The following is a 22,815-nucleotide window of genomic DNA, read 5'->3' as shown; positions in this document are numbered from 1 at the left end:
GGCTGCCCAGGGAAGTGGTGGAGTCGCCATCCCTGGAGGTATATAAAGACGTGTGGGTGGCATTTAAGGACATGGTTTAGTGGTGGACTTGGAAGTGTTAGGTTAACGGCTGGACTCAATGATCCTAAGGGTCTTTTCCAACCTAAATGATTCTGTGATTCTATGTCCAGAAGACTCTTCTGTTCTGGTCACTCATGATCAAAATAGAACTTGAACCTTACAGCAGGTGCATGGGAGAAATACTGATATAGCTCACTAGAATTAAACTATAGCTCAAAATGAAACTGATGGAACCTTTCTTATATGCAGTAGAGTGAAATGAAACCTTGGAGGAATACGATTACAATTTCAAAGGATATCTGAGGCACAGGTACTGAGGTGAGGAAAAAAGCTACTTAAACACAAGGACAGAGGCTGGCAATGAACACTGGGATGGTGGAACAGCCTTTCAAATTGAACTAGTGGGTTAAAGAAACCTAAATGCTAGAAAATAGATTTTGGTAAGTTTCTGAAAGGGTTAGTATTTTATAATTGCCTGCACAGTAAGAGTGACTGCACTGAATAATCAAACAGGCCCCTTTAGTTGTTCGTTACAGAAGAACTTGTTGAGATCTGTTCAAACTGAAGCTATTAGCCAGCTCTGAATGAAAAAACTGAATTTTTGTGGAGTTTATTTTTGTGGCTTTTAAAAATTTTCTGCAAGGAAAAAGCTCCAAGGCTAATACTATCTTAAGATTATCTTTTAAGAAGAACAGAGAATAACAACTGCTTTTCAGTGTAAGAAGAAAAAGCAAGATGAAATAAAAATTCATTAAGTACTCATCTGGCACATGAACCCCTTGCTTTTTGTCATGGCATTAGTCCCACTGCTCATTTTAGAACCTTTAAGACTGGCACACTTTTGGTTGTTTTTCAAAGAATGATTAATGGAATTGGTGATATATCACCTCAAAAATCCTTTTGATTTCAGGATAATTTTTTTCTCCTCCAAGGACTCCGTCTCCTTTCAGCATTTTCTAATAAATATCTAAAAGTATACCTGACAGGCAGCCAGATAAAGGGAGGCTGTCAAATCACTTCTCCACAATAGGAAACCCATTTATATGGAACACTCCTACAGGGTGACTGTGTACATTGCAGGAAAGGGTTGGAGGAAGATGACCTATCCTTTTGATTTATGTCTACAGGGGTTCTGGCATCTTGCTGGACACTTGTTGCGGTTAAGTAATTATTAAATTGTCCATATTCCAAGAAAAACAAAACGTATACTCAATTTTACTGTGAAAATCATGCAAAATAGCTGTGTGCTGTTTGTATTTGATTTTGTTGGATTGCACAGTGCACTGAAATCACCGACTGTCAGATGTAATATGACAACCAAATGCTGGGAGGCTAGAAGTATTCTGTCACTGTCATGCTGCGGATAATTTCTGCCAGTAATCCTCAGGCGCATCTGAGCAGCGGGACACACCGGATGTTATCCTACTGCCTCAGTGGAAAATGTACTTCAAGGCAACTTGGTGATACTGCAATGATGGGATCCCAGGTGTTAAACCACCAGCAGCACTTTGAGGCATGCACAGAGCATTGGCTGTTATTCCTCCAAACCCATCATCTAGCACTGCTTCTTGCCTCTCAAGAGCAGGGAAATACCCTAAAAGTATCTGGAGAAAGCAGGCTAAAAGACACAAGCCTTCGCAGTAAGCAGATTCAAGAGGGGAGAACCAGTACGACTCTATTTCAAACACGGTGATCTCCTCCTCTGCTGCTGACCCAGGCAAAGCTTCCCTAGCTGCTAGCACTGTATTCATGCTAGCAAGCACATACTAACGCACCCGGGCAAGCGGTGTTTCAGTTCTGCAGCAGGACTCTGAGCTGCCCTTAAGCTCACATCCTTTATCTGCAACTTTTACTTTGCTGGCCGTCTGAAGGAGCTGTATGCACAGGCTAAAGCAAGAGAGGATTTGTGCTTTCTAAGCCTGACAGAAAGTCTGCTAGACCAGATGTAGGCAAGGGAATGTATACAGAAAAAGAGAATTACTAAAAGACTGCATGCTTAGTGATTCGCTTCATTCAAGTATATGCAAGGTCCAACTTTGTCCCTCAATTTTAAGACCTGTTCCAAAGCCCACTGAGTCCAGGAAAACTCTCTGGGCTTTAATGTGTTTTAATAACTGGAGACTTCATTTAAACTAAAACATTTAAACACTATGTCTCTAAATAAAATGAATTTTATACTCTTTGTTCATGGCCTGATGAACAACAAAACTGATACAAGATTTGGCCTGAGCAAATATGCAGGTCTATTTACAGATTTACAAAGGAAACCTTGCACAGCACCTGCCCACACATAATTCTGGCTCCTGGCACTACTTTAAGGAGTATTGAATTCCTTCCCACCCACACATCTTTACATAAGTAAAAGCTTAAACATCAATTCAGACTAAACATTTTTGAATGCAGAATCCCCTGAGTGCCATAAAAAGAAACAGTGGTGTAAATGAAACTTTAATTTCCATCACACTCAATAACTGATGTGCTAAAAACATAGCTTTTAAAACAGTGCATAGTTTATTTAAAGTTATTGATTCCCACTTCCAGTAAATTCCTATGTTCCAGCAGCACACTGTGTTTCCACTGGAGGCTGAGACCACCACTAGATGTTATTCAGCAAGTGGCAAAAAGTTTCTGTCCTGAACGGCTGGCAAAGAGAAGTGCCATACAACATGACTTCCAACTTGCCATGTGAAAAAGGGCAACCTGGAGCAGAATTTCCTAGCTTCTGGTGGGCCCCAGGGATTTCTTCCGCTGGACTATGAAAAGTGGCTAGGGAAGTTTGCTCAGTATTGGTGTCACTGAGCAATGTAATTATGTACAGTTTTTATAGAGATTGGCATCATCAGCTACAAATTTTTAGGATGCCGTTGATTCAGGGTAGGTTGAAAATCACCGTGCAGGAGCATGAATGGAAGGGAAAATTAGATCTTGGCCACTGTCGCTGATGTCCAGCCTGGTGTAAAAAGAAAGATAATATGACAGTCTCTGATCATATCTAGTAACAATGAGGGGCTAACAAAGAGGCATCTAATACAGAAGGTTTCCAAAAAACAGCTAATGATCAATTCCATTAGTTCAACATGACTTCAGGAGAAGTTTTTAAACAGTCAGACTGGGGTCTGAGCTTGCCCCAGTGCACAAAGGTCAAAGAGCTGATGGTTTTGTCCTTCCCTTCTGACTCCACCTGGTCTTTTGCAGGACAGCAGCAGTCTGTCATCTTTTTCACAAATTATGAAGTGCTACCATCTTAAAATAGCACCACTTGTAACCTGTAATGGGATAATGCAAGACAACGAGAGGCTTGGGACATTTCCCGGCTGATCTCAGAGTGGCACCAACACCAGAAAGGGACGTGAAAACCACCACTGCCTGACAGCAGCAACAGAATTGCAGAAAAACTGTCAAAAATCAGCGTCCATCACTGTGGAAAAACCAGCTCAGCTTGGTGACTTCACCGAGATGAAAGTGTCCGCAGCGTTACGGGCAGGTCAGAGGGGAGGGCCACGTTCAAACCACACTTTGCCAGGCTCAACATGGCAAGACTGCGCTCCAGACCAGCCAGCTCTAACTGTGTCAACTTCCACAGTAACTCCCACTGTATCTCAGAGAAATATTTTTGTTACACAAAAAACAAACTGAACTACTGCAAAAAACAATGTTGACCTTCTGGACCTAATTCATACTTCACACCATTTCACTCACTGCAGCTGTACCAACTTTAAGGGAATTTACACATTAGTGTATGAGAAAGGAGAAGTAGGTCAGTTGTCTTTAGAAAAACAACTTGAATCTTCAGAGCCAATTTATTAAACTGAACCTACATAAATATGAAAGAATGAGAATCTCAACTGGCTTCAGTTTATGAAGCTAGCACCTGAAGTCTACATTTCAAAGGCATGTGCATTTTGCATAATCTTCCTGCCTCTCATCAACCCCTTCCCTTGTAATTTATGCTATATGCATCTTGAATTAAAGAAAAATAATCATTTTCAGGCACTGTTAACCATGAAATGGATTCTTCAGGTTTCACTGCATATTAATAAGACCACTTTTGCATCCATTCAAATCTATACATAATTATTTTACAGCATCCCTTTTAGTTGAATTTTGCTACAAGTAAATATAACAACTCTGGATATGAATGTTTCTAACATAAACATTCCCTTCCGATAATGATTTCAGCATATCTCATTACATTAGGTAGAATTAAAATTGGGAAAAAAAATAATCTTGCTCAGGTCACAACCCAAAAGCTGGCAGTGCTTAGGGAGAAACTACAATTAAGGTATCGTACATAATACATGTTTGTTGGGTTTTTTTTCACTTTGTTCTGCAGTACATAGCATTATTCAGCATTACTCACCATCAAATAAAGGTTATTACGAAAGGCTGGCCAAGAGTTTGATCTGACAAATTAGTTCTTATCTTATCTTAGCCACTAGTAAGATGCTAGTGGCTTATATATCTCTTAAAACTGGGCATAAATGTGGTAACAGAGTAACATGCTAAAATGAAGCAGAACATCAGTTGTCCAGTTGTTCTGCCCCCGTAAGCTGCATCTGTACTTCTTGCTTCAGCCAATGAACATGGGTGTCCACGGATTGACCTTAGCATCATGCACAAAATTTTCCACAAATGAATAAAAAGATGGATAATTTATCAATATTAGGGCTAAGACCATGTTCACCTTTCAACAGGCTAAACCATGATTTGCTTACGCTTCTTTAAAAGAAATACTGAAAATGTTTCCTTCAAATCTACTGTAAAGTCAGTAACAGAGAAGCATTGAAACTTGTTTATAGTTTATTCTATAACAAGACAGCTGCTCCCAACTGGAGGAATTGAATTACAGATCTCAATCACTACCTTTGCTATAAACACTTTCAAGAACATGCACTTCTACTTGTTCTGCAGGGAATTTCCTACCCAGAGACTGAGCACAGAAGGGCACTAAAGACTTTATAAAAAAAGGAAGCATTCTTCCTTCATTTTTCAGCTATCAAGAGGGAGTCTTCTCGTAAGGCTTGCTCCAGGAAAAGCAGATCATTAAAATTGTAAGAAACTGGCTGGGACCTGTGGGCTTGGCCAGGCCAACCTCCAACACAATGCAGGTCAACCTTTGACGTTAAGATTAAGTCGCTCAGGCGTTTGCCGCTTGAATTTTGAAAATCACTAAAGAGTGTGATTGCACAGCCTTTGCAAGTGATCTGTTCCTGGGCTTATTTCACCATAGGGATTTTTTTGCCCTCTATTCTGCAAGTTGAACCCAATTCCTTCAACCAGAGCAGAGGTGAGAGGAATAATCATTTCCCTGGACCTGCAGGCTCCTTCCCCCTGTAACCACTTCTGTTAGTGCTTATCACAAATATATTCTCTCTTATATATATTTATAGATTTAAATTAACACTCACCAGCCACTGCTGAGGTATTTCTGGCAGAGGCATTTGAGGAGGCGCCGGCAAACTGTTGGCGACTTCTTGCTTCTGTACATGTTCTTTTATTTCAAAACCTGTGGAAGAGCAACAGACATCACTTAACACTTCGGTAGATGCAAACGGGACATTTTTTCCACATGTGGACACCATGTCTGACTGTCACACCAAAATCTGGCACACAGGGATGCTCACAGCCTACCTCCCAAGTGCGGTTACTGAGGCAGGACTGGAAGAATGCTGGGAATTCAGGAATTTAATCAAGCAGAACAAACACATACTTACTCTATATGATAATGACATATATGCTATTTGGATCAACAAATACCAGACATAGAAAAAATGTACAGGAAATCATTCTGAACTGCCTATCCATCTGGAACTGAAAGACTTAAACAGCTAAAATTCAAACATGTTGCCAGGCATGTACCATACAGATAAAACCATTTATAGGGGGAGGATACAACACTTGTGAACATCTCAATGGCACCGTACAGTGAATAAAACGCTCTGCCTGTGGGCAGTATGTGGCTGGCTGCCGTTTACCAGCAGAGACAAGCAACAGTTGTTCCCATGGCACATTTTGGATGGGCAAGGCCATCGTGCAGAAACGAGTCCAAAACCACCTTTCATGCCAAAAGAGTGGGGAAGAGGGCAGCAGAAGAGACCCTGCCCACCTCCCTTCCTGGCAGCAACGGTGACAGCTATTTGGCCAAGCCCACAGCACCCGCGTTCCCCGGGCTCCCTGCTGCCACCACCATCCCCGGTCACGGAGCCGTGGCGTGAGTCTGCACAAGTCCTGGGAGATGCAGGATGCTGCGACACTCCAACCTGGAGCACGCTGCTGCTGGGGGGACGTTGCCCTAACCAACTCACCATGAACAGAACCGCGCACTGAGCGTGTTTTCCCACCACTTCCTTCTTCCTCTCTGTTTTTTTAAATAGTCCCATAGTTTTACAGGTGCATTTGAAAAGGGAAAAGGAGCAGAATGTAAAAGCTGCTTTGAGGGTCCTTTGTATCACTACAGCATCTCCCTCCCAGGGGAAAAGAGGACTGACCCACTCGCTCTGAGTTTTTGGCACAATAATTTAAATCACGCTTGAACTCACTTCACAGGAACATGATATCGTTTATTTTTCTAAATATCAAAAGGGAGATTACGGTGCATCTCCTCAATGTTCTGGCAAAAATTCAGTCAATGGATTGTACCCTGCTTACCCCTAGACTGAATTTAGCTTCTAGTGTTTAGTTTAGTTTTTTAAATATATATTTACATAGTCAAATGGATGTCTTTTGGTCAAGATCATATAATTTTCAAAAATGTAATCAATGATGAAATGTTTCTTGTCATAATACCCCAGTCCCACTGGCTGTGAAGTCATGGATTGAAAAACAACACTGATAAAATAAACTGGCTGGGAGGGCCACTGATTCTTCTTTCTTCTTACAAATGAAGTGGGGGATTAGTCTTGGGAAACATTCCAGTTGTTGGGTTTTTTTTCACAAAGTTATACACTTTCACTTGTTCCTCTTTATGTAGGGTAAATCCATATTATGACTGCTATCCATATCCAAGTCTCCCATGTTTTCTGTAACAACCAGAAGTCAACTATGAAGGGCTTTTTACTGAAAAAAAAAAAAAAAAAAGTATAACAAGTGAATGCTATTGATTCTGTAAAACTAGTTTTTCCCCAGTTTTAAACTGTGTATTTAAGCAAGAACCTGCTCTAAAATTTATTTTCTTCTACCATTTTACACAGCAAAGTGAGCATTATAGGTTTACGGCATCAGGTCCCTTTAAGGAAAACAGGCAATGTTGACAGTCATATTAAATGACTAAATCCAGCAACAGTTCTTACTCCAAAATAAACTGTTTGTGTCTTTGTTTTTTAGAAGAAAGTCTGAGTTTCAGAAGGAAATGCCAAGTGTTTTCTTCAGACCTACAATCCATTGGGCATGCCAAGGCTCAGGAAGAAAAATAAAGTTTATAGTTTTGCCAGCTATTCAGAGTAACCACTGGTCTGGAACGTGGGGCAGGTCAAGGCCAGGCAGCTATGACCTGAAGAACACATCTGCCCAGCCCAGTTCTCTCTGCCTGATAGATATTAAATGAAGAAAACATTGTGTATTTGGGAGATGGAACAAAACAAGGCAAAAGATTTCTAAAGAATACCCCAAGTAAGAACTTAGTGAGTTTAAAGTTTTTTACTAAAAGCCAACCAGCCCATTACAATAATTTCCACACCTTTACAAAGAAAACCATAATTGTCCATTTCCAGATGTTATAAAGAACCCAGCCAGTTCCCAGTTGCCCAGATCCTTCATCGCCATTCCCCATTGATCTTAAATGGCTTGCTCCAGCATTCGAAATATCCTGTTGGATTCACACAGTTGATTTTTGCAAATGTGTATAAAGAGTGTGAACTCAGCATAGTACTGAGGCCTCTTAAACTGTGCCAGCGACCCGAGAGCTCTCGTGGAGTTATGTGGGTGGAGTAAAACAACATTTTGAAAAACAGACTCCAAATGACAGTTCAGCTTAGTTACAGAGTACTGTGGGCTTATGCATCTTTTATTGCTTTTAATTTTAATGAAGAGATGAATAGTTTCAAAGGGATGGGAGTACTGAATGTTATAACCGATAAAAAAAGCAGCAGGGTCAGCTCCAGTAAAGAACATGACTCCCCGGGCAGTTTCACACACACTTGAAGCCAGTGCGGGATGGCAGAGGTCCCAGGGAGGCAGCTCCTCTCCTTCCCTGCCTTGTTTCTGTCCCTGTACCAGCCTCTCCTTTGTGCCAGCGCAAGCATGTGTGTGGCCTCAGGTTGAACCAGACCGGGGAATTGACACTGGTTAGGACTAAACCAGCCAAAAACCCCCAAACAGTTCCTGTGCTAGCAGAAAGGAAGATGCATTACATGATGAGCAGGAACGAGTAGCCCGGGGAGAGAAACAGGATGCTTTTTTTAAAGGCCACGCCAGCTTAAACTCTATTTAAACTGCAGTTCCGTAAACTAGAGTTTATAGACATATAAAGCATAGTCCTATGACCTCTTGCTTAACTGAACCATGAGATTTCCTTGAATTAATTCTTGTTTGAACGAGAGCATATCTTTTAGCAAAATATTCCATCTTGATAAAATGCCAGCAATGGCACGCAGACCTTACGAAGTTCTTCCATTAGTTCATAGCTTCGATGCTCAAAACATGTGCGTTATTTCCACTTTGAAACAAACATTCAGCCATTGCATTTACTGTTGTGTAAGTCTAAGAGCTCATTCTCAGTCCTTCCTTTTCTACATTAAGATTAATTATGACACCTCATTTTGGATAATTTGAAGACATATTTCCGGATCCCTTAATCACTTTTACAACTTTTCTTTGAAATGTCTAAATTTTACTTCCTTGAATGTAGGCGCTACAAGTGGGTAAAATGTTCCAGTAACAACTGCACTGAGCTAAGCCCTACCACTTAATATATGGATCTCGTGCTAATGGATGGATCCTGTAATAGGATGTAATGGATCTTGTTACAGATCCCGTAACAGGCTTTAAAGCCTAAATGGGAGGTGCTGAAAGGTAGAAAGCTATGGTCCTTGGGTCTTTTTATCCTTGGCACATCAAGAGTCATAAATTAAACATGCCTAGGAAGGTGCTCCGGTATGGAGAAATTGATATCCATATGGTTAAAATCTCTCACCAGTCAAAACCAAGGTGGAGGGTGATGATTTTGAACTGTCTGTTGGTAACAGGTCTTTGCCCGTGCTAACTCCCAAATCATGCCTAGGAACTGATGGAAGAGATGAGTCAGCTCAGGCCAAACCCATGCCAAGGACCACTCCATAATTTAACAGCATAAATAATTGAGTTCTAGGGTCCAGAAACATACCCAGCACTGTTTAATTCACTAGTAGAGCTGTAGCTTTTGTGTCCTGAAACACTATCCACAATCCAGAAGGAAAGGATATGACAACCCTTCCCTGTGTTTGCAAAGTTGGCAACACAACATAATCTGACTTCTGAGGAAGTCAAACGTTTTTCTTAATAAATCTAGCTGAAAAGATTACAAGAACATGCAGTGTCAGATCAGCACTGTTGAGGTTATTTTGAACTCCTGTAAAATACCACTGTTTCTAAATATATCAAATTGCAGGTTCTCACCTACAGATTTTGGTTTTGGTAAGTTTGGAGTATTTTGATCGGCTTTTGGAGCATGAAGCCTCCTTCCAAAATATGTGAAATTGGTAACTGCCTCCTTCTGTCAGCAGTAGAGTAAAAATAGCAATGGGTCTTTAAGAATGTCAAAATGGAAAGAAGACAATCATTATTTTCAAGTTGATCTCCTTGGACTTGAATCCTGTGGCAAAAATGATTTCTTTACTGAAGAGGGGGAAGCACTGCATCAAACAAGACCATATTTTTTTAGCACTGGAGGAGAAACAAATCATGAGAAATGCAGCTGCTCACAAGGTGGCATTTTTCCTCAACACACTGGTATTTTTCAAAAATCTAAACACTGAGGGTTTACACTGACAGTATTTCTGTCAAATGCAGGAGTGACAGAGGTCTTATAGCCCAGATGCCACTTCACACAGAAAGGTGCTGTAAGAAAATATGAGAGTACTGTTAGAAAAAATAGTGAGGAATATTCTTCGTATAAGCTCTGTGGAAAGGTTGCTGTACACAGTGAATCATTTATATTGCATTCAGTTCCATAATCTTGATGGAGACAAAAGCGATTGTGCAATCAAAATGGCTTTAGATAAGAAGAAAAGTGGAAAGTGAATATAACTTTTAATTGCAAAATGCAAACCAAACATGCTGACAGCCATTTCCTAGCTCTGGCTCAGCACTCCTGTACCAGCCGTGCACCAGAGTCCACCTCAATATCAAGCCTTCTGATGGATTTGGGTCATTTGACAGAGATGCAGCATGCAGCACCCACGCATCTATAAAATGGTGCTGTGGCCAGCACTCCCTGATACATATTACTTTTCCATTAAAACTCATAAATAGCATTGCTGCCACAAATAAAATGAAGTAACCACTCTCCCAGCAGAAGAGAAAACATTCTATCTAGCACGTAATTTTGTGGCTGGATTCACCCACGTGCACCCAAGATACTTCCAGTATGCCTTTTGCTATATTTTACTGCTGAACATGAAGGAGAGCATTCAGGAAAGTTACACTTTGGTTTCACCCTGTCTTTCTGTCTTCCTTCAATTTAGGGCTTGTCTTTAGTTCTTAAAGCCATTTCACTGAGCACAGACTTATTCTGTGCATTCTGCAAGTGAGAAAACCCACCCCTGACACTGACCTTTTGATGACTGTATCCTCAGGAGAATGTTAGTTATTACTGCCTTCTTCTCCCTGACAGTGGAAGTTAGATATTCATGGTCCAGAAGTTCAAGAAACAGGCGCAGCTCAACTATTAACTCTTCCATGGCTGAAAGACAAAAAAAGAGAAAAAAATTAAAGTTTGGTAAACCTTCTAGACACATCGATATTTTCATCGATCTTTAGGGAAAGTCTCTCTTTCCCTCATCTTATTTCTTCTGTTTGCTGGGGTAAAAAATCACAGGTATTCCTTTTTTACAGTGATCGTCTTTCTTACAATTTCCAAAGACAAGCTCCCAACTTGTCGTGTAATTTCTTATTTACTCGCCAGATTCCTGATGATGCACTTCATATTTCATCCTATTTCTATTTTTCCAGATCTCAAGGCTTTCCAATTCACTCTAGAAAAAATGACACTCCTTTTCTGTATTCCCAATGCTTCACAATTTTTTTATCAACAAACTTTATAAGCACATTTCCACTTTTTACCTTTCAAATTACCTCTGAAATCTTGCATTGTCTTAATACCTGCAGAAGCTCAGACCATACATACAAACACATTTTTTACAGCCTAATCATATGATACCTATTCAGCAGGTTTATGAGAAGCCCATGGTATTGAACCTCATTTTCATGCTTCAATTTTCTCATAATTCTGAGATTCTCTGGTTCCTTCGCTTAAGTGAACTCACTATTTTTAGTTTTGGTTTCATCTTGGATAGAATAGTTCACATTTTCATACTTTCTGCATCTAATGACATTATCCTCATTAAAAGACGAGGAGAAACATCCATTTCATTTCAGGGCCACACCTAGCATTAATCTCAGTCCTATCCTCGTTCCAAAATGTGTCTACTTAAATTTTTCTCTACTTAATCACATTTGTTTTTATAGTATTTTCAAGGCCTAACAGGGCGATCGCTGCTAAGCCTCTTCAGACCTCTAAAAAGTACATTCTTTGCTGCTTAATCCCTTACCAGATCTTCCCTACTCCTAAAACCTTTTCTGAGACAGTCGTTTACCCGAGTGAACCTGGAATCCCTTTTTTCCATTTCTGAGAATGTGTCTGGATGTTTAAACAACCCTTGGTCAAGATGCATTTGTTTTATCCTACACTTGAAAACTGCACCATGCAGGGAAACGTGCAGATGTCAGCTACACCCCTACAAGGTGTTGGCCCCTTCTTGTCTCCAGGGAGTGCAGGTTCTCCCATTTATTTGCAGACTGAACCTGCAAGTAGGCTCAGGCTGTTCTGGCAAACCTGACATACTCCTAGCGGGCACAGAAGACTTGCCAGTCTACAATACCAAGGCACGATAACATCTTAACAAAGAAATCCCTGAAGAAGTATGCTTTGGCAAATATTTTCTGAAAGACACCATTAATTTGCACGTATACATTCATCCTGCCCAAGTTTTTTCTTGGTGAATATGTTCTTCTATTCAGCTGTCCAGTAGTACTGCCATTACGTAAACTGTCCACACTTTCAGGAAATATGTTTCTCAAAGATTTTTACAATATACAGGCAGAAAGAGGGTATCCAAAATGACAGCAAAACCGTCTACATCACTTCACAATGTAGTTCATGAAAAACATCCCATGACTACAGGTCATTTTTTTTGCCATCATGCTTGTAGCCGTCTAAGCCGTCTAGAAGTCCATCAGAAATCCAAAGTATTTCACAACAACACTATTACTTCCAGTGTTGTTCACATTATGGAACAACAACATATACACCTACAGCATACAGCTTTCTGAAGTGAAAAGGTATACTTTTCAGATTTGTGAAGCGGTAAGTGATCACAAGACTCAAGGAGGAAAAAAGAAAGAGGACCTATGACCTAAAAAAAATAGTAATACCCAAATAATCAGCTCTTTGCTGTTTGTTTTTTTTTTTTTTCAAATGGTACACTTTAGAAATAAGATGTATATTCCATTAAGTGTATAGTGGTCTCTTGCTTTGAAGTATGCTTTGAATATAAGCTGTATTACTATTGTTGTTATGAGCTTTATTTTAGTTATGGAATATATAAATCTTTTAATATTTACTTATTTATGATAATACATGCAGTTCAAAAGCTATCATTAGCATAGAATCTAGGCAGTCATTGTGAAATCTAATCTGTATACAGTACAAGAAATGTGTATTTTTCAAGTAGTTCTACAGCCATATAAATTACTGTCAGTAATTGCACATATTACTGCACTAAAATTTCTTTGCAATGGCATGTTTTCTGGATTCTTTAAGGCAAAGGACTGTAAATAGGCTGAAAGGGAGCTCTCCCTTCTCCTCTTCAACAGCGAATACCGTGTGCCATTTCTTTGCTGAGAACCTTCACTTCTGGGAAGGAAGAGGGAAAAGGGTGTAAGCATCAGATACCATTGATGTGCACGGTGTGCATATCTATTTTCAGTTATTAAAAATTGTAAGATCCTTGTACTCAGGAGCTTATAATCTAACATAAACAGATAGATTGTAAAATGAGAAATGAAAACAGAGCAAGCGGGAGTCATGAAGCAAAGAGACAGGGAAGCAAGAGAAGAGGAGATAGGAAGCCGCTGCTGGAGAGACTCCTGGGAGCTGGCATCAGCCCAAATCTCTCCTGAGGCCTCATGCCATAAATGTGTGGCCTTCCTCTATGTCTTTGGAGGAAATCTGCATTGCAGTCACTGGTGACCACAGTCCATCGACCTATGATGACCAAGCCACCTAAGTTACTGGAAGCAGTTTAACTGCCCCCAGCAGAGGATTTAAAAAAAAGCCTTGGTTAGGACCAACAGAGGATGACACAATGAAGCTGATACCAGTAAGACAATGCTTAAAAAATCTCAAAACCACTGCCTTAGTAACACATTCACTGTAACCGTGTTTACATTTGGCCTGGTGTCCAGCACCGCGGTTCAAATATCTAATAGTCTGTCATAAAGAAATACAGAGCGTGAGAAGACTTCTCTTCCTGCCTTTGCAAACTTAAAGGTATATGACACTGACTTCAAGCAAGCAGTCGTAAATGCTAGTTTAAAATTTTAGTACGACAACAGAATAAAATTGTTAGCAGCTGTTGTAAAATGCTAGGCATGAAGACTTCAGACATTGCTTCTCTTATTTTTCTACCAGGATTAAATTGGGGTTGTATTTTCTTTTGTGGGAGTTAATAGCACCACAAACATCAATGTGTAAAGGAAGGAAGTTCTGAATTTCACTTTATATATATGCAGTGATGTCAAACATCCAAAAAGAAAGGGAAACACTGTTCCCAGCTAGTAAGAAACACTCTTTCCACCTATCTTAAAAGTGCACGTTGCTTTTTTAATACTTTTGCTGCTTAAGCAGAGAACAGAAATACTGCCATGGAGTGCATTTGAAGTATTTAAAATAAGGAACTGGAAACTCTTTTTTCTAAGATGGCAACAAATAAACTTGTATGTACTCAGGAAAAAACAAGTTTGCCTGTTGTCAATCATTGGCTTATCTTCTGGATTAAAGAATCTTCTTTTCTCCTTCCTAGAAATGTACTGATGTGCTCACAAAAGTAAGGGATCTGAATAATAGAAAATCCACATAACGCATATTTTCAGTAAGCAATCATTACTTCTGAAATGGAGACTAAAAATGAGAGGGTGATGCAAGTCTCAAAGAAAAACATACTCCTCCAGTGAGAGATTACCCTTGGAAATCTGACATCACCACAAAATAAGAATAATAATCAGAAGGCTCTCAAAAAGGGGCCAATTTATTTGACAGTTTTGGCTGTATTCTCATTGCCAAAGGAATTACTTCTAAGTGGCAGGTGGTGAAAGGCAGGGTGGAGCCCAGGGATGGTAATCACAACAGTAAGCAGATTTTAGCTCCACTGAGGAGCAAAATCACATTCCATATTAAATGATGAGAAGTCCATTCTATGCTCAATAGGAATTATAGGCCCCTAATGGGCTGCTGCAATTGCCATGTACAAATAAAAAAACAATGATACATCCAGAAGGGTTTCCAAGACTGGCTCTCAAGAGTTTTAAAGTTTTTCAAATGACAGCACATAAAAACTATATACACAAGCCAGCCACGGAATACACCAAGGTAAAAATAATCAGAGGAAGGCAATTACATCATACTGTAGTTTTTGTTCCAAACCAGAACTAAAACCAACTGGGATTGAAAGAGTATGATGATGCAATTATTCCAAATCTACATTTATGGGTACTAGCCTATAACCATTTTTTAAAGAATATAAAGTTTTCACTTCCAATTGATTAAAAAAAAATTGTACAAGCAGTACTATATCACATACACTATTTCAAGGTTGCTTAAACCAGAAGAAAAGACAAGGATGAGCTCATTAAAAGAATGGTCAGACTGTTTTTTGGTCACTCACAGCAACTACAGTATCTCTTAACCTTGCCATACCACAAGTGACCCAAGAGTGTTTTCCAGTTGACTAATATATGCTGAAGCACTTAAAGGAAAAAAACCCACCAAATCCAGGAAGGATTACAAGTATTTTTATTGATTATTGTCTTGTCCATACAATACAAACCCCACACAAAGTAAATGCACTTCCATGCTTGCGTGTCTATTATAAATGCACATATATAAATATGCCAGTATACAAATCTATCATAGAAACATGAATTAAAATTGAACTTCAAATTTTTAGAAGATCCTCTTGATTCGTTCCTTGCACATTGCTGAATCTAATTTCTCTTGTCTTAAATCTTCTATTCTCTGCTTAGTTTGTCATTTACAGATGTTAAAGGCCAGAACAGACCATGTCAATGAGATCCACTAGAAGAAATCGCCTGATCTGACTTTCTGTACAATACAGGCCAGAGACTTTCATCTAGCTACTCCTCTGTTAGCGGAAAGACTTGTATTTACCTAAAGCACACCTTCCAGGAAAGCCGAAAATCTATGTCAGCATTTTGAGCCCTACTTTCATGGGCGGGGAATCCCATTTAGCTTCCGGAAACAAATTTGATTGGATTTATGGATAACATTGATGCGAATCTTCAACCTATATATGAAAATCAGGTATTGAGAATAGGTGTGCTTCAATCCAACGTGCACACACACACACACAAAAGCACTATATTTAGTAACCACTAAGAGATTTTCAAAGTGGGTGTCTCAGCGTTAACCTTGCCTTTACGGTCGTTTATTGCAAGGCTATATAAAAAGAAATACATACCTAATCCTATAATAGTATTTATTCTCTGAAAAATGTTCATGCTGCAGTTCTGTACTACATAAAGAAGATGTTCTCTAACTTGTACACCACATGGGCCAATTTAAATGAATCTGTGTTCTCACCTCTTAAAAATCTAAGCCTCCATATTCTGTTAGCAGTATGATACATTGGGACTTCCTCCAGAAAAAAGTTAAAGCTGGTGATGGCTGGCTGGCTGAATGATTAAAAATGATTCTCTTTCAAAATGTGATTAAAGCCTACTAAGATCCAATCTGTAAAAACTTCTTGAAACATACAGACTCTCCCACCCTGCCAAAAAAGCCTCGTTGGCATTTCGGTACACAAGCAACAGTGGAGAAACCAGACATATGATCTAGTTTTGAATCAAAACCAGAGTGTGAACTGCCTGTTTATACCCATTTCTATTGAAATAGTGTCATCATCCTTAGTTTTGGATGTCATCATTTGAATATTTTATTAAAAAGCTCATAACAGAATATTGCTGGGGAAACCATGTCTGTTTTTCATAAAGATAAAAATATCAGAAACGCTGTGAAGAATATAGAGCCACAAGGAGACAAAAATCTTCATGAAGAAAAACACAAAATCACTTTGACTGTTTCCACTCAATCCTATAATGCAGTTACAAAAATCCAGTAATTAATGAAAAAGTTCCTTTCATGACTACATTGTCATTATCCAGGAAAAGAATTTCACACAGAAATACACAAATTCTGGAAGCAGGCAGTGATAGCTTATTTAGCACTAGAAAAAATTTTTACTTTTTTCAATATGCTACCAGAAACTAGATGACATATTTGAAAACTGTATCAAAATCCTATCCACCAAGAATTGAAAAGGCATGCTGTTCGAAGAACACAGAGTGAAAAGACAAGACTTTTCACTAGGAGAGTTTTCTCTTGGTTGCATTGACCCTTCTTTGTTGCCCTAATAATACTAGTGGACAAGGTGTGATGAACTCTACCTGTTAAGTATGCTGAAAACCTGCTCCAGAAAGTAGAGATGATCATCTTGGGGGTACATGGCATTACAGGAAAGAATGGTAAAAGTGTATGAAAAAGGGTGAACCCTAAATAGTAGATGAAGCCCTAAAGATGAAGAATTAGCACAGAACAAGTAAAACACATAAAAGGATTGTCATCAGAGTGTTTTAATGTAAAAATAATGATATTTAAGCCTCTCTAAAAGCTCATAACAATCATCTTTTGTTTAAAATTTGGAGCTCGCCCTACTGTCACAAACTCTCTTTCCAGGCAGCTTGGGGCAAGAGAGGCAAAACACAGCTACTACAAACTCCTCCTGTCTCATGCATATTTATGATCAACCTCAATGGGTGTCAAGGGATCATTTCAGCCACAACCCACATGTATTCCTCTTTTTCTTTCTTCCCTCTGCTTCAGTTTTCAAGGAATTGGCTTTTACAAAATCAGCTTTCCAAAAAAGCTATCAGAGCTCCAAATGCTGCTGTTGCAATAGTTGGGTGATAAAACAAGAGGTGGGAAAGCATTAAGGAATGTTTGGACAAGAAAGAAGCTGCCAAAAATCTTACTCAATCAGCTACAGCCATGCAATGAGTGACAGCAATGCAGGAGTGTAATCCATTAGCATAAGGTAGATGGATAAAGAGTTTATTTTTTAAAGTCCAGACCAGTGTTTAAGCACTGCCACAGACTTTGGAAAGGAATGCCTCCTTTTAAGCAAGTTCACAGACTCATAGAAAAAAAGAAGAAAGAAAAAAAGAAAAAATAAAAAAAGAAAGGAAAAAAAGGCAGAAAAAAGAAAGAAAAAAGAGAAAAGATAAAAGAGATGAAAGAGAAAAAATAAAAAATAAAAAAGAATGAAGAAAAGATGAAAAAAAGAAGAAAGAAAAAGAGAAAAAAGAAAGAAGAAACAGAAGAACAAAGAAGGAAGAAAAGAAAAAGAAAAATGAAAAAAATTAGTATTACAGGCATTTATTTTTATTTAAGTACTAATTATCTACATTGAACTCATAATATGTTAGCCAAAAAAAACCCCAAACCCTCCTGATAACTAACTACAGAAACTTACAGTGGACTTTATCGAGTGGCTGAAGACTTTCTCTAAAAGTACATTTTCCACATGAGGCTTCTTTTGTTCCCCAAATAAATGTAACATACCTTGTAAAGCAAATGAACATGGATCTCACTCCAACTGCACGCCCAGCAGGCTGGGCAAGAGTCTCGCCCTCCCGCCTCTGTGCTCACTGTGGGCATTCAGGTTGACTTTTCTTTTCAGACTCCCATTACCCTACTAGGGCAGAAAACAGAGATTTCTTGCATTTAACCATCTCCAAATGTATCAGCTGACATCATCTCGTCAGGACAAGACATTCCAGGTCTTGCTCGCTGGCTCCTGCATTAACTCAGCTCCTCCGTTACTCCAAACCACAAAAGATAAGCAGCCACTACAGAATTAATAAACGGGCTCCGATTTCACAAAAGAAAAGCAGTTTCCTCATGATGCAAAAAGGAGACAGAAAATCTGTGGTAGGAGGTGAAAGTCTGCCCCAGACCCCAAGTCCCAGGGGGAGATGGGGCTCAGTTAAGGCTGCGACACACAGAAGCAGATAACCTGCGGTAGTAAAAAGAAAGAGAAGCGTTGCAGTACACCTTGTGAGCTCTTCACTCGGGTCCTCAGCTGCACACAGATCCCTTTTAGGTTAGGATTTCTTTCAAAGTTATGAATAGTTACATATCCAGCAGAAATGTGAGACAGTAAATTAATGAAGTTAATGGAATGGAGAAACAGAATAGCAAAACAATGACAAAGAAATACAAATATGGCAATGGAATGAACTGCATATTATCATTTGGTATTTTGTATATTCAGCAATACAATTTTTATTATACATGTCAAATACCAAACTTAAAAATTGTTCAAGAAGTCCTGCATCTGATCATGTCAGCCATATGTGCAGTACAATCCAAGAATAGTTTGCACTCTGTGAATCTGGTGCTCTAGGCTTCTAGTTTGCAGCTAATTTAAAGCCAGAAATGAGATAATACTGCTTTTTCTAAGAACAGATCCATAAGTTCTCACATTTATATGTGAAGATAGAAAAAAATAAATTTTTTTTTGTATCCTACAACACTTTTTTATACCACAGTTCTCACTGCTGGGTCTGTTATGCAATGAGTAACTTCTACCATACATTGCTTATGCTCTTCCCAAGCAGAGAGGCATGTTCTGCTTTTTCTGTCAGGCTTTTGAAAATGTCTTTAAATAGATGTACACACTGATATAGATTTATGTTAAGAAAATAAGATCAAAGATACATACTTTACACTGATAGAGAGTAGAATGGTGAGAGCTGAAATCTCTCTTCATGTGGAAAATACATCATTTCCCACCTTACACCAGTGCCCCAAGAAACTTCTGTCTCTTTTAGTGTCACCCCTTCTTCTTATTTTGGAGAATTTCATTATGTCAGAGGTAGATCATAGTCAACAGAAAAAAAAAATATCAGAGCTTAAGGTAGCTTTGAAACTCAAGCCCCATAGGTGAAGAACCATTAACGTAAAAATGGAAATCTTATTTTAAAAAAGAAAAAAACTCTGTAGAGAATGCTCCAAAAGGTTTCAACAAATCCTTCATAGTAAAAAATACTTGAACTCTGTGAATATCATGTATCTATATAGAGCTATATATAGATACATACATATCAGTTATTTAATATCTTGTGTGCTCTGTTCCTTATCCAGGGGTGGCTCTGGGCCTTAGGGACTTCACATTCTTTTATGTGCAGAAATATTAGTTTTCTTAGGAGCTTTTCGATGGCATTCACCCTTGGTTTGTCCAAGTGATTCACAAATGAAGTTTGCTACAAAGCACAATTGCACAGGCAGTATCACCTCATTTTAGATAAGGAACTAAGATAAAGAAAGAGTAGAGATGGAAGGAGCTCCTGATTCTGGATGTTGTTTGAAATTAACCAATTTTTCAAAGTGCTCAGAACCACGCAGAACTTGACTTCTGCAAGCACAGCTCTCCTGGACACCAGGCTGATCAGGAGTGCTCTGCACTTTTGTCAGGTGGCTCACAGGACCTTGATTTCCACGCTTAGGGAATGAGGAATATGTGGTCACTGTCAGTCTCCTGGGAAGTCAGGTCTAAGACGCTGGGCTCATCATGCAACTCTGAAGACAGAGGATCCAGTGCTCTAAGGCAACGCTAGACTGCCAGAGAAAACGAGAGTATCCTTTCTCTGCTGCAATTCTTTGCCTCATTCAAAAATCTGGAGGACACCTAAACAGGTGCCCTAAAACCAACACCTTCTCCCACTATGCAAGTTGACTCACTCCTAGACCTCTGCTCTGAATAAGGATGTAAATGCAACTGAAATTCCATAAAATCCCACCATCGTGATAAATATCACCATAAAACTTCTCAGTCAATTAGTATGTACCCTTAGACATATTTTCCAGGTCAGAAAGAAAGCGAGCTTTGCTACATCTCCAACACAGACTTTTAGAGACCAAAGGGAGAAGCAGTTGCAAATGTATGGGACCTTAAGGGAGAATACCTGCAATAAGCATCTTCTTTCATAACACTGGCCCTCCTACACAAGCACCCATCCAAAACAGCTTTTTACAGTCTGATGCTCAAAAAGGAACGTCTTAGACATGTTGTCCCAGGACGTTCATGGTTTTATGGAGAACTGAAAATCAACATGTTGAAACCAGTTCATAAACCAAGACACAGTCAAGATGATAATAGTAAATGAAGTGTTCACAAAGAAGCACATATAATGTAATAATAATGATAATGATAATAATAATAATACAGTATTTGGTATGTAGCCCCTTCCACTGTAATTGTGTGGTACCAGTGGAGAAATTTTTCTGTACCAGATCTGACACCAGTCTGCAGTGGAAAATAGAAAGCAGGGTTTGAGGCAGTGGGCAGGTAATGAAAATGAGGACCTACTGTTTGGTGACACACAGGTAGGGCTGGTGGCAGAGCCTATATGCTAAATCCATCAATGGGTGACAGGGAACAGCTCTCCTCCTAAGCGATGCCTTCAAAGCGCTTTCTCCAGCATGCACACACACACAAGTTATATCACTTTGCTGAACTTCTTTGGTGCACCATTCACTTGGACCTGTCTCTGACACACATGATTTGTAACTATGAAATATATTCTCTATTGAAAACAGCAATATATGCATTGCAACAGTGGATTCAGCTAGCTGTAGGAAAGTTGTAATTCTAAAATGGGGAATTTCAATTCCCTTTACCTCGTGTAGCCCTCAAGTTAATTCTCTGAAACACATCAATGTCTCTCTGATTTCTCCTCTTTCTGGTTCTCCTTCATGATTACTACGTAGACAGGAAAATTAAATAAACTTTCAATTTTATAGTTTCTGACCAAAAGAAAGGTCAAGCTCAGCCACCCAGAGGCAAATTATTCCTTTCAGTTCCTTCACTCAGCCCACCTCTACAGCACGCAAAACAAGACTGACCAAAGGTTCCCTATGTAACTCTGGCAGTCGGTGCTGGGAGCCTGGATTTGGTCCAGGTGCCTCTGGGCTTGGACAGAGGCTGCTCCAAAGGAGGGCCACGGCAAACACCCTAACTAGAGGTAAGGGATCAGCCAAGAGTGGAATTCGCACTTGCTAACGGAGCTCCACAGAGCAACCTTCAAGGCCCCTTTTTTGCCTCCATAACTGTGTTTATAAGTGAAGGTTACACTTGCTCTCTAAAAGCAGATAAAGTTAGCAAGTACCTTTTAGAAATCTGTGAAAATTTAAGTCCCAGAAACTAAGTTATATTTCCTTTAAATAGGAGAATTAGAAGCCAAAAAAGTGCATTTTTTACATACTTGTTAGAAAAGAAGATGTGCTAAAGAATACACTAGTAATAAGCTGGTTCAATAAGTCAACAGAAATTTTGCCAGTTGAGCTAAGGACTCTGCTGGAATTCAAAATGCTATTTTGTCACAAAATCTCATACTGCTGCCTTTAAAAACACGCAGAAACTTCCTCATTTAAATATTCTAGCACAATGCTGGAGGTGCCTATGAGAGTTTTAAAGAAATGCAGCTGTACACAGGTACGGTTCACTGCCCTGGCAAAACATGGGCAGTTATTATCATGACAGGACCTGAAACCGAGCATGCTGTAGAGGAAGGATCACAAACGCTCTGGAACAATTTTCAGGAATGGATTTCAACCCCACAAATCTGATGTAAGAAGTTGTCACCATGTCACCAACAGCCACCCAGTGAACCATATGAAATACACTAAGTGCAAAGCCAAGTATTTTCAATAACCAGAGTACGGACACATGGTGGGGTTTGTCTCCAGCACTGATCAGGCTGAAAACAAGGTATCAGACCATTACATTTCAAAAGACTTGAGCATTTCACAGCATGAAAACCATCAACTCCTTCTTTAAAAATCAGTAAGTGATACATCATTTTAATTACTGACTGTATAGTGTGCCATAAGATGGACAGAAACACTGAAATTAGTGAAGATACTTCTTCATGGTAGCCTTCAAAATGCACAGTCAGATCCCTGAAACATTAAATACTGGATACTGCACAAGCTTTCAAAGAAAACGCCATCTTTCTCATACTACCAACAGTTATTCTGAAGACTTACGATGAACTGGATCTGCAGAAAGATGAAGTGCAAGGCTGGACACTGAAGTGGACTACAGTCTCTTAGTTCTTAGTTCTGTTTGCTGTTTCTTTAGAGTACAAAATTCTAGCAAGAAACTTTGCCTGAAAAAATGCAGATTCTGACAAATTTATTTAACT

The 22,815-nt window shown here is 39.3% G+C and overlaps 1 protein-coding gene across 2 annotated transcripts in view; it reads right to left on the bottom strand.

Moving 5' to 3' along the window:
• AFAP1 (actin filament associated protein 1) overlaps positions 1–22,815 on the bottom strand; it is a 120,947-nt gene that overhangs the window by 55,961 nt on the left and 42,171 nt on the right. For both annotated transcript variants that reach the window (XM_030019947.1, XM_030019955.1), the window contains exons 2-3: positions 10,808–10,936; positions 5,469–5,566 (exon numbers count right to left, since the gene is read on the bottom strand). In XM_030019947.1, the coding sequence (XP_029875807.1) occupies positions 5,469–5,566; positions 10,808–10,934 (225 nt within the window). In that variant the 5' untranslated portion in view covers positions 10,935–10,936. The remainder of the gene's footprint in view (positions 1–5,468; positions 5,567–10,807; positions 10,937–22,815) is intronic.

This window comes from Aquila chrysaetos, chromosome 1 (assembly GCF_900496995.4).
Source record: "Aquila chrysaetos chrysaetos chromosome 1, bAquChr1.4, whole genome shotgun sequence".
NCBI classification, from domain to species: Eukaryota; Metazoa; Chordata; class Aves; order Accipitriformes; family Accipitridae; genus Aquila; species Aquila chrysaetos.
Note: the sequence above shows the minus strand (reverse complement) of the source record. Positions and strands in the feature narration are given on the sequence as shown.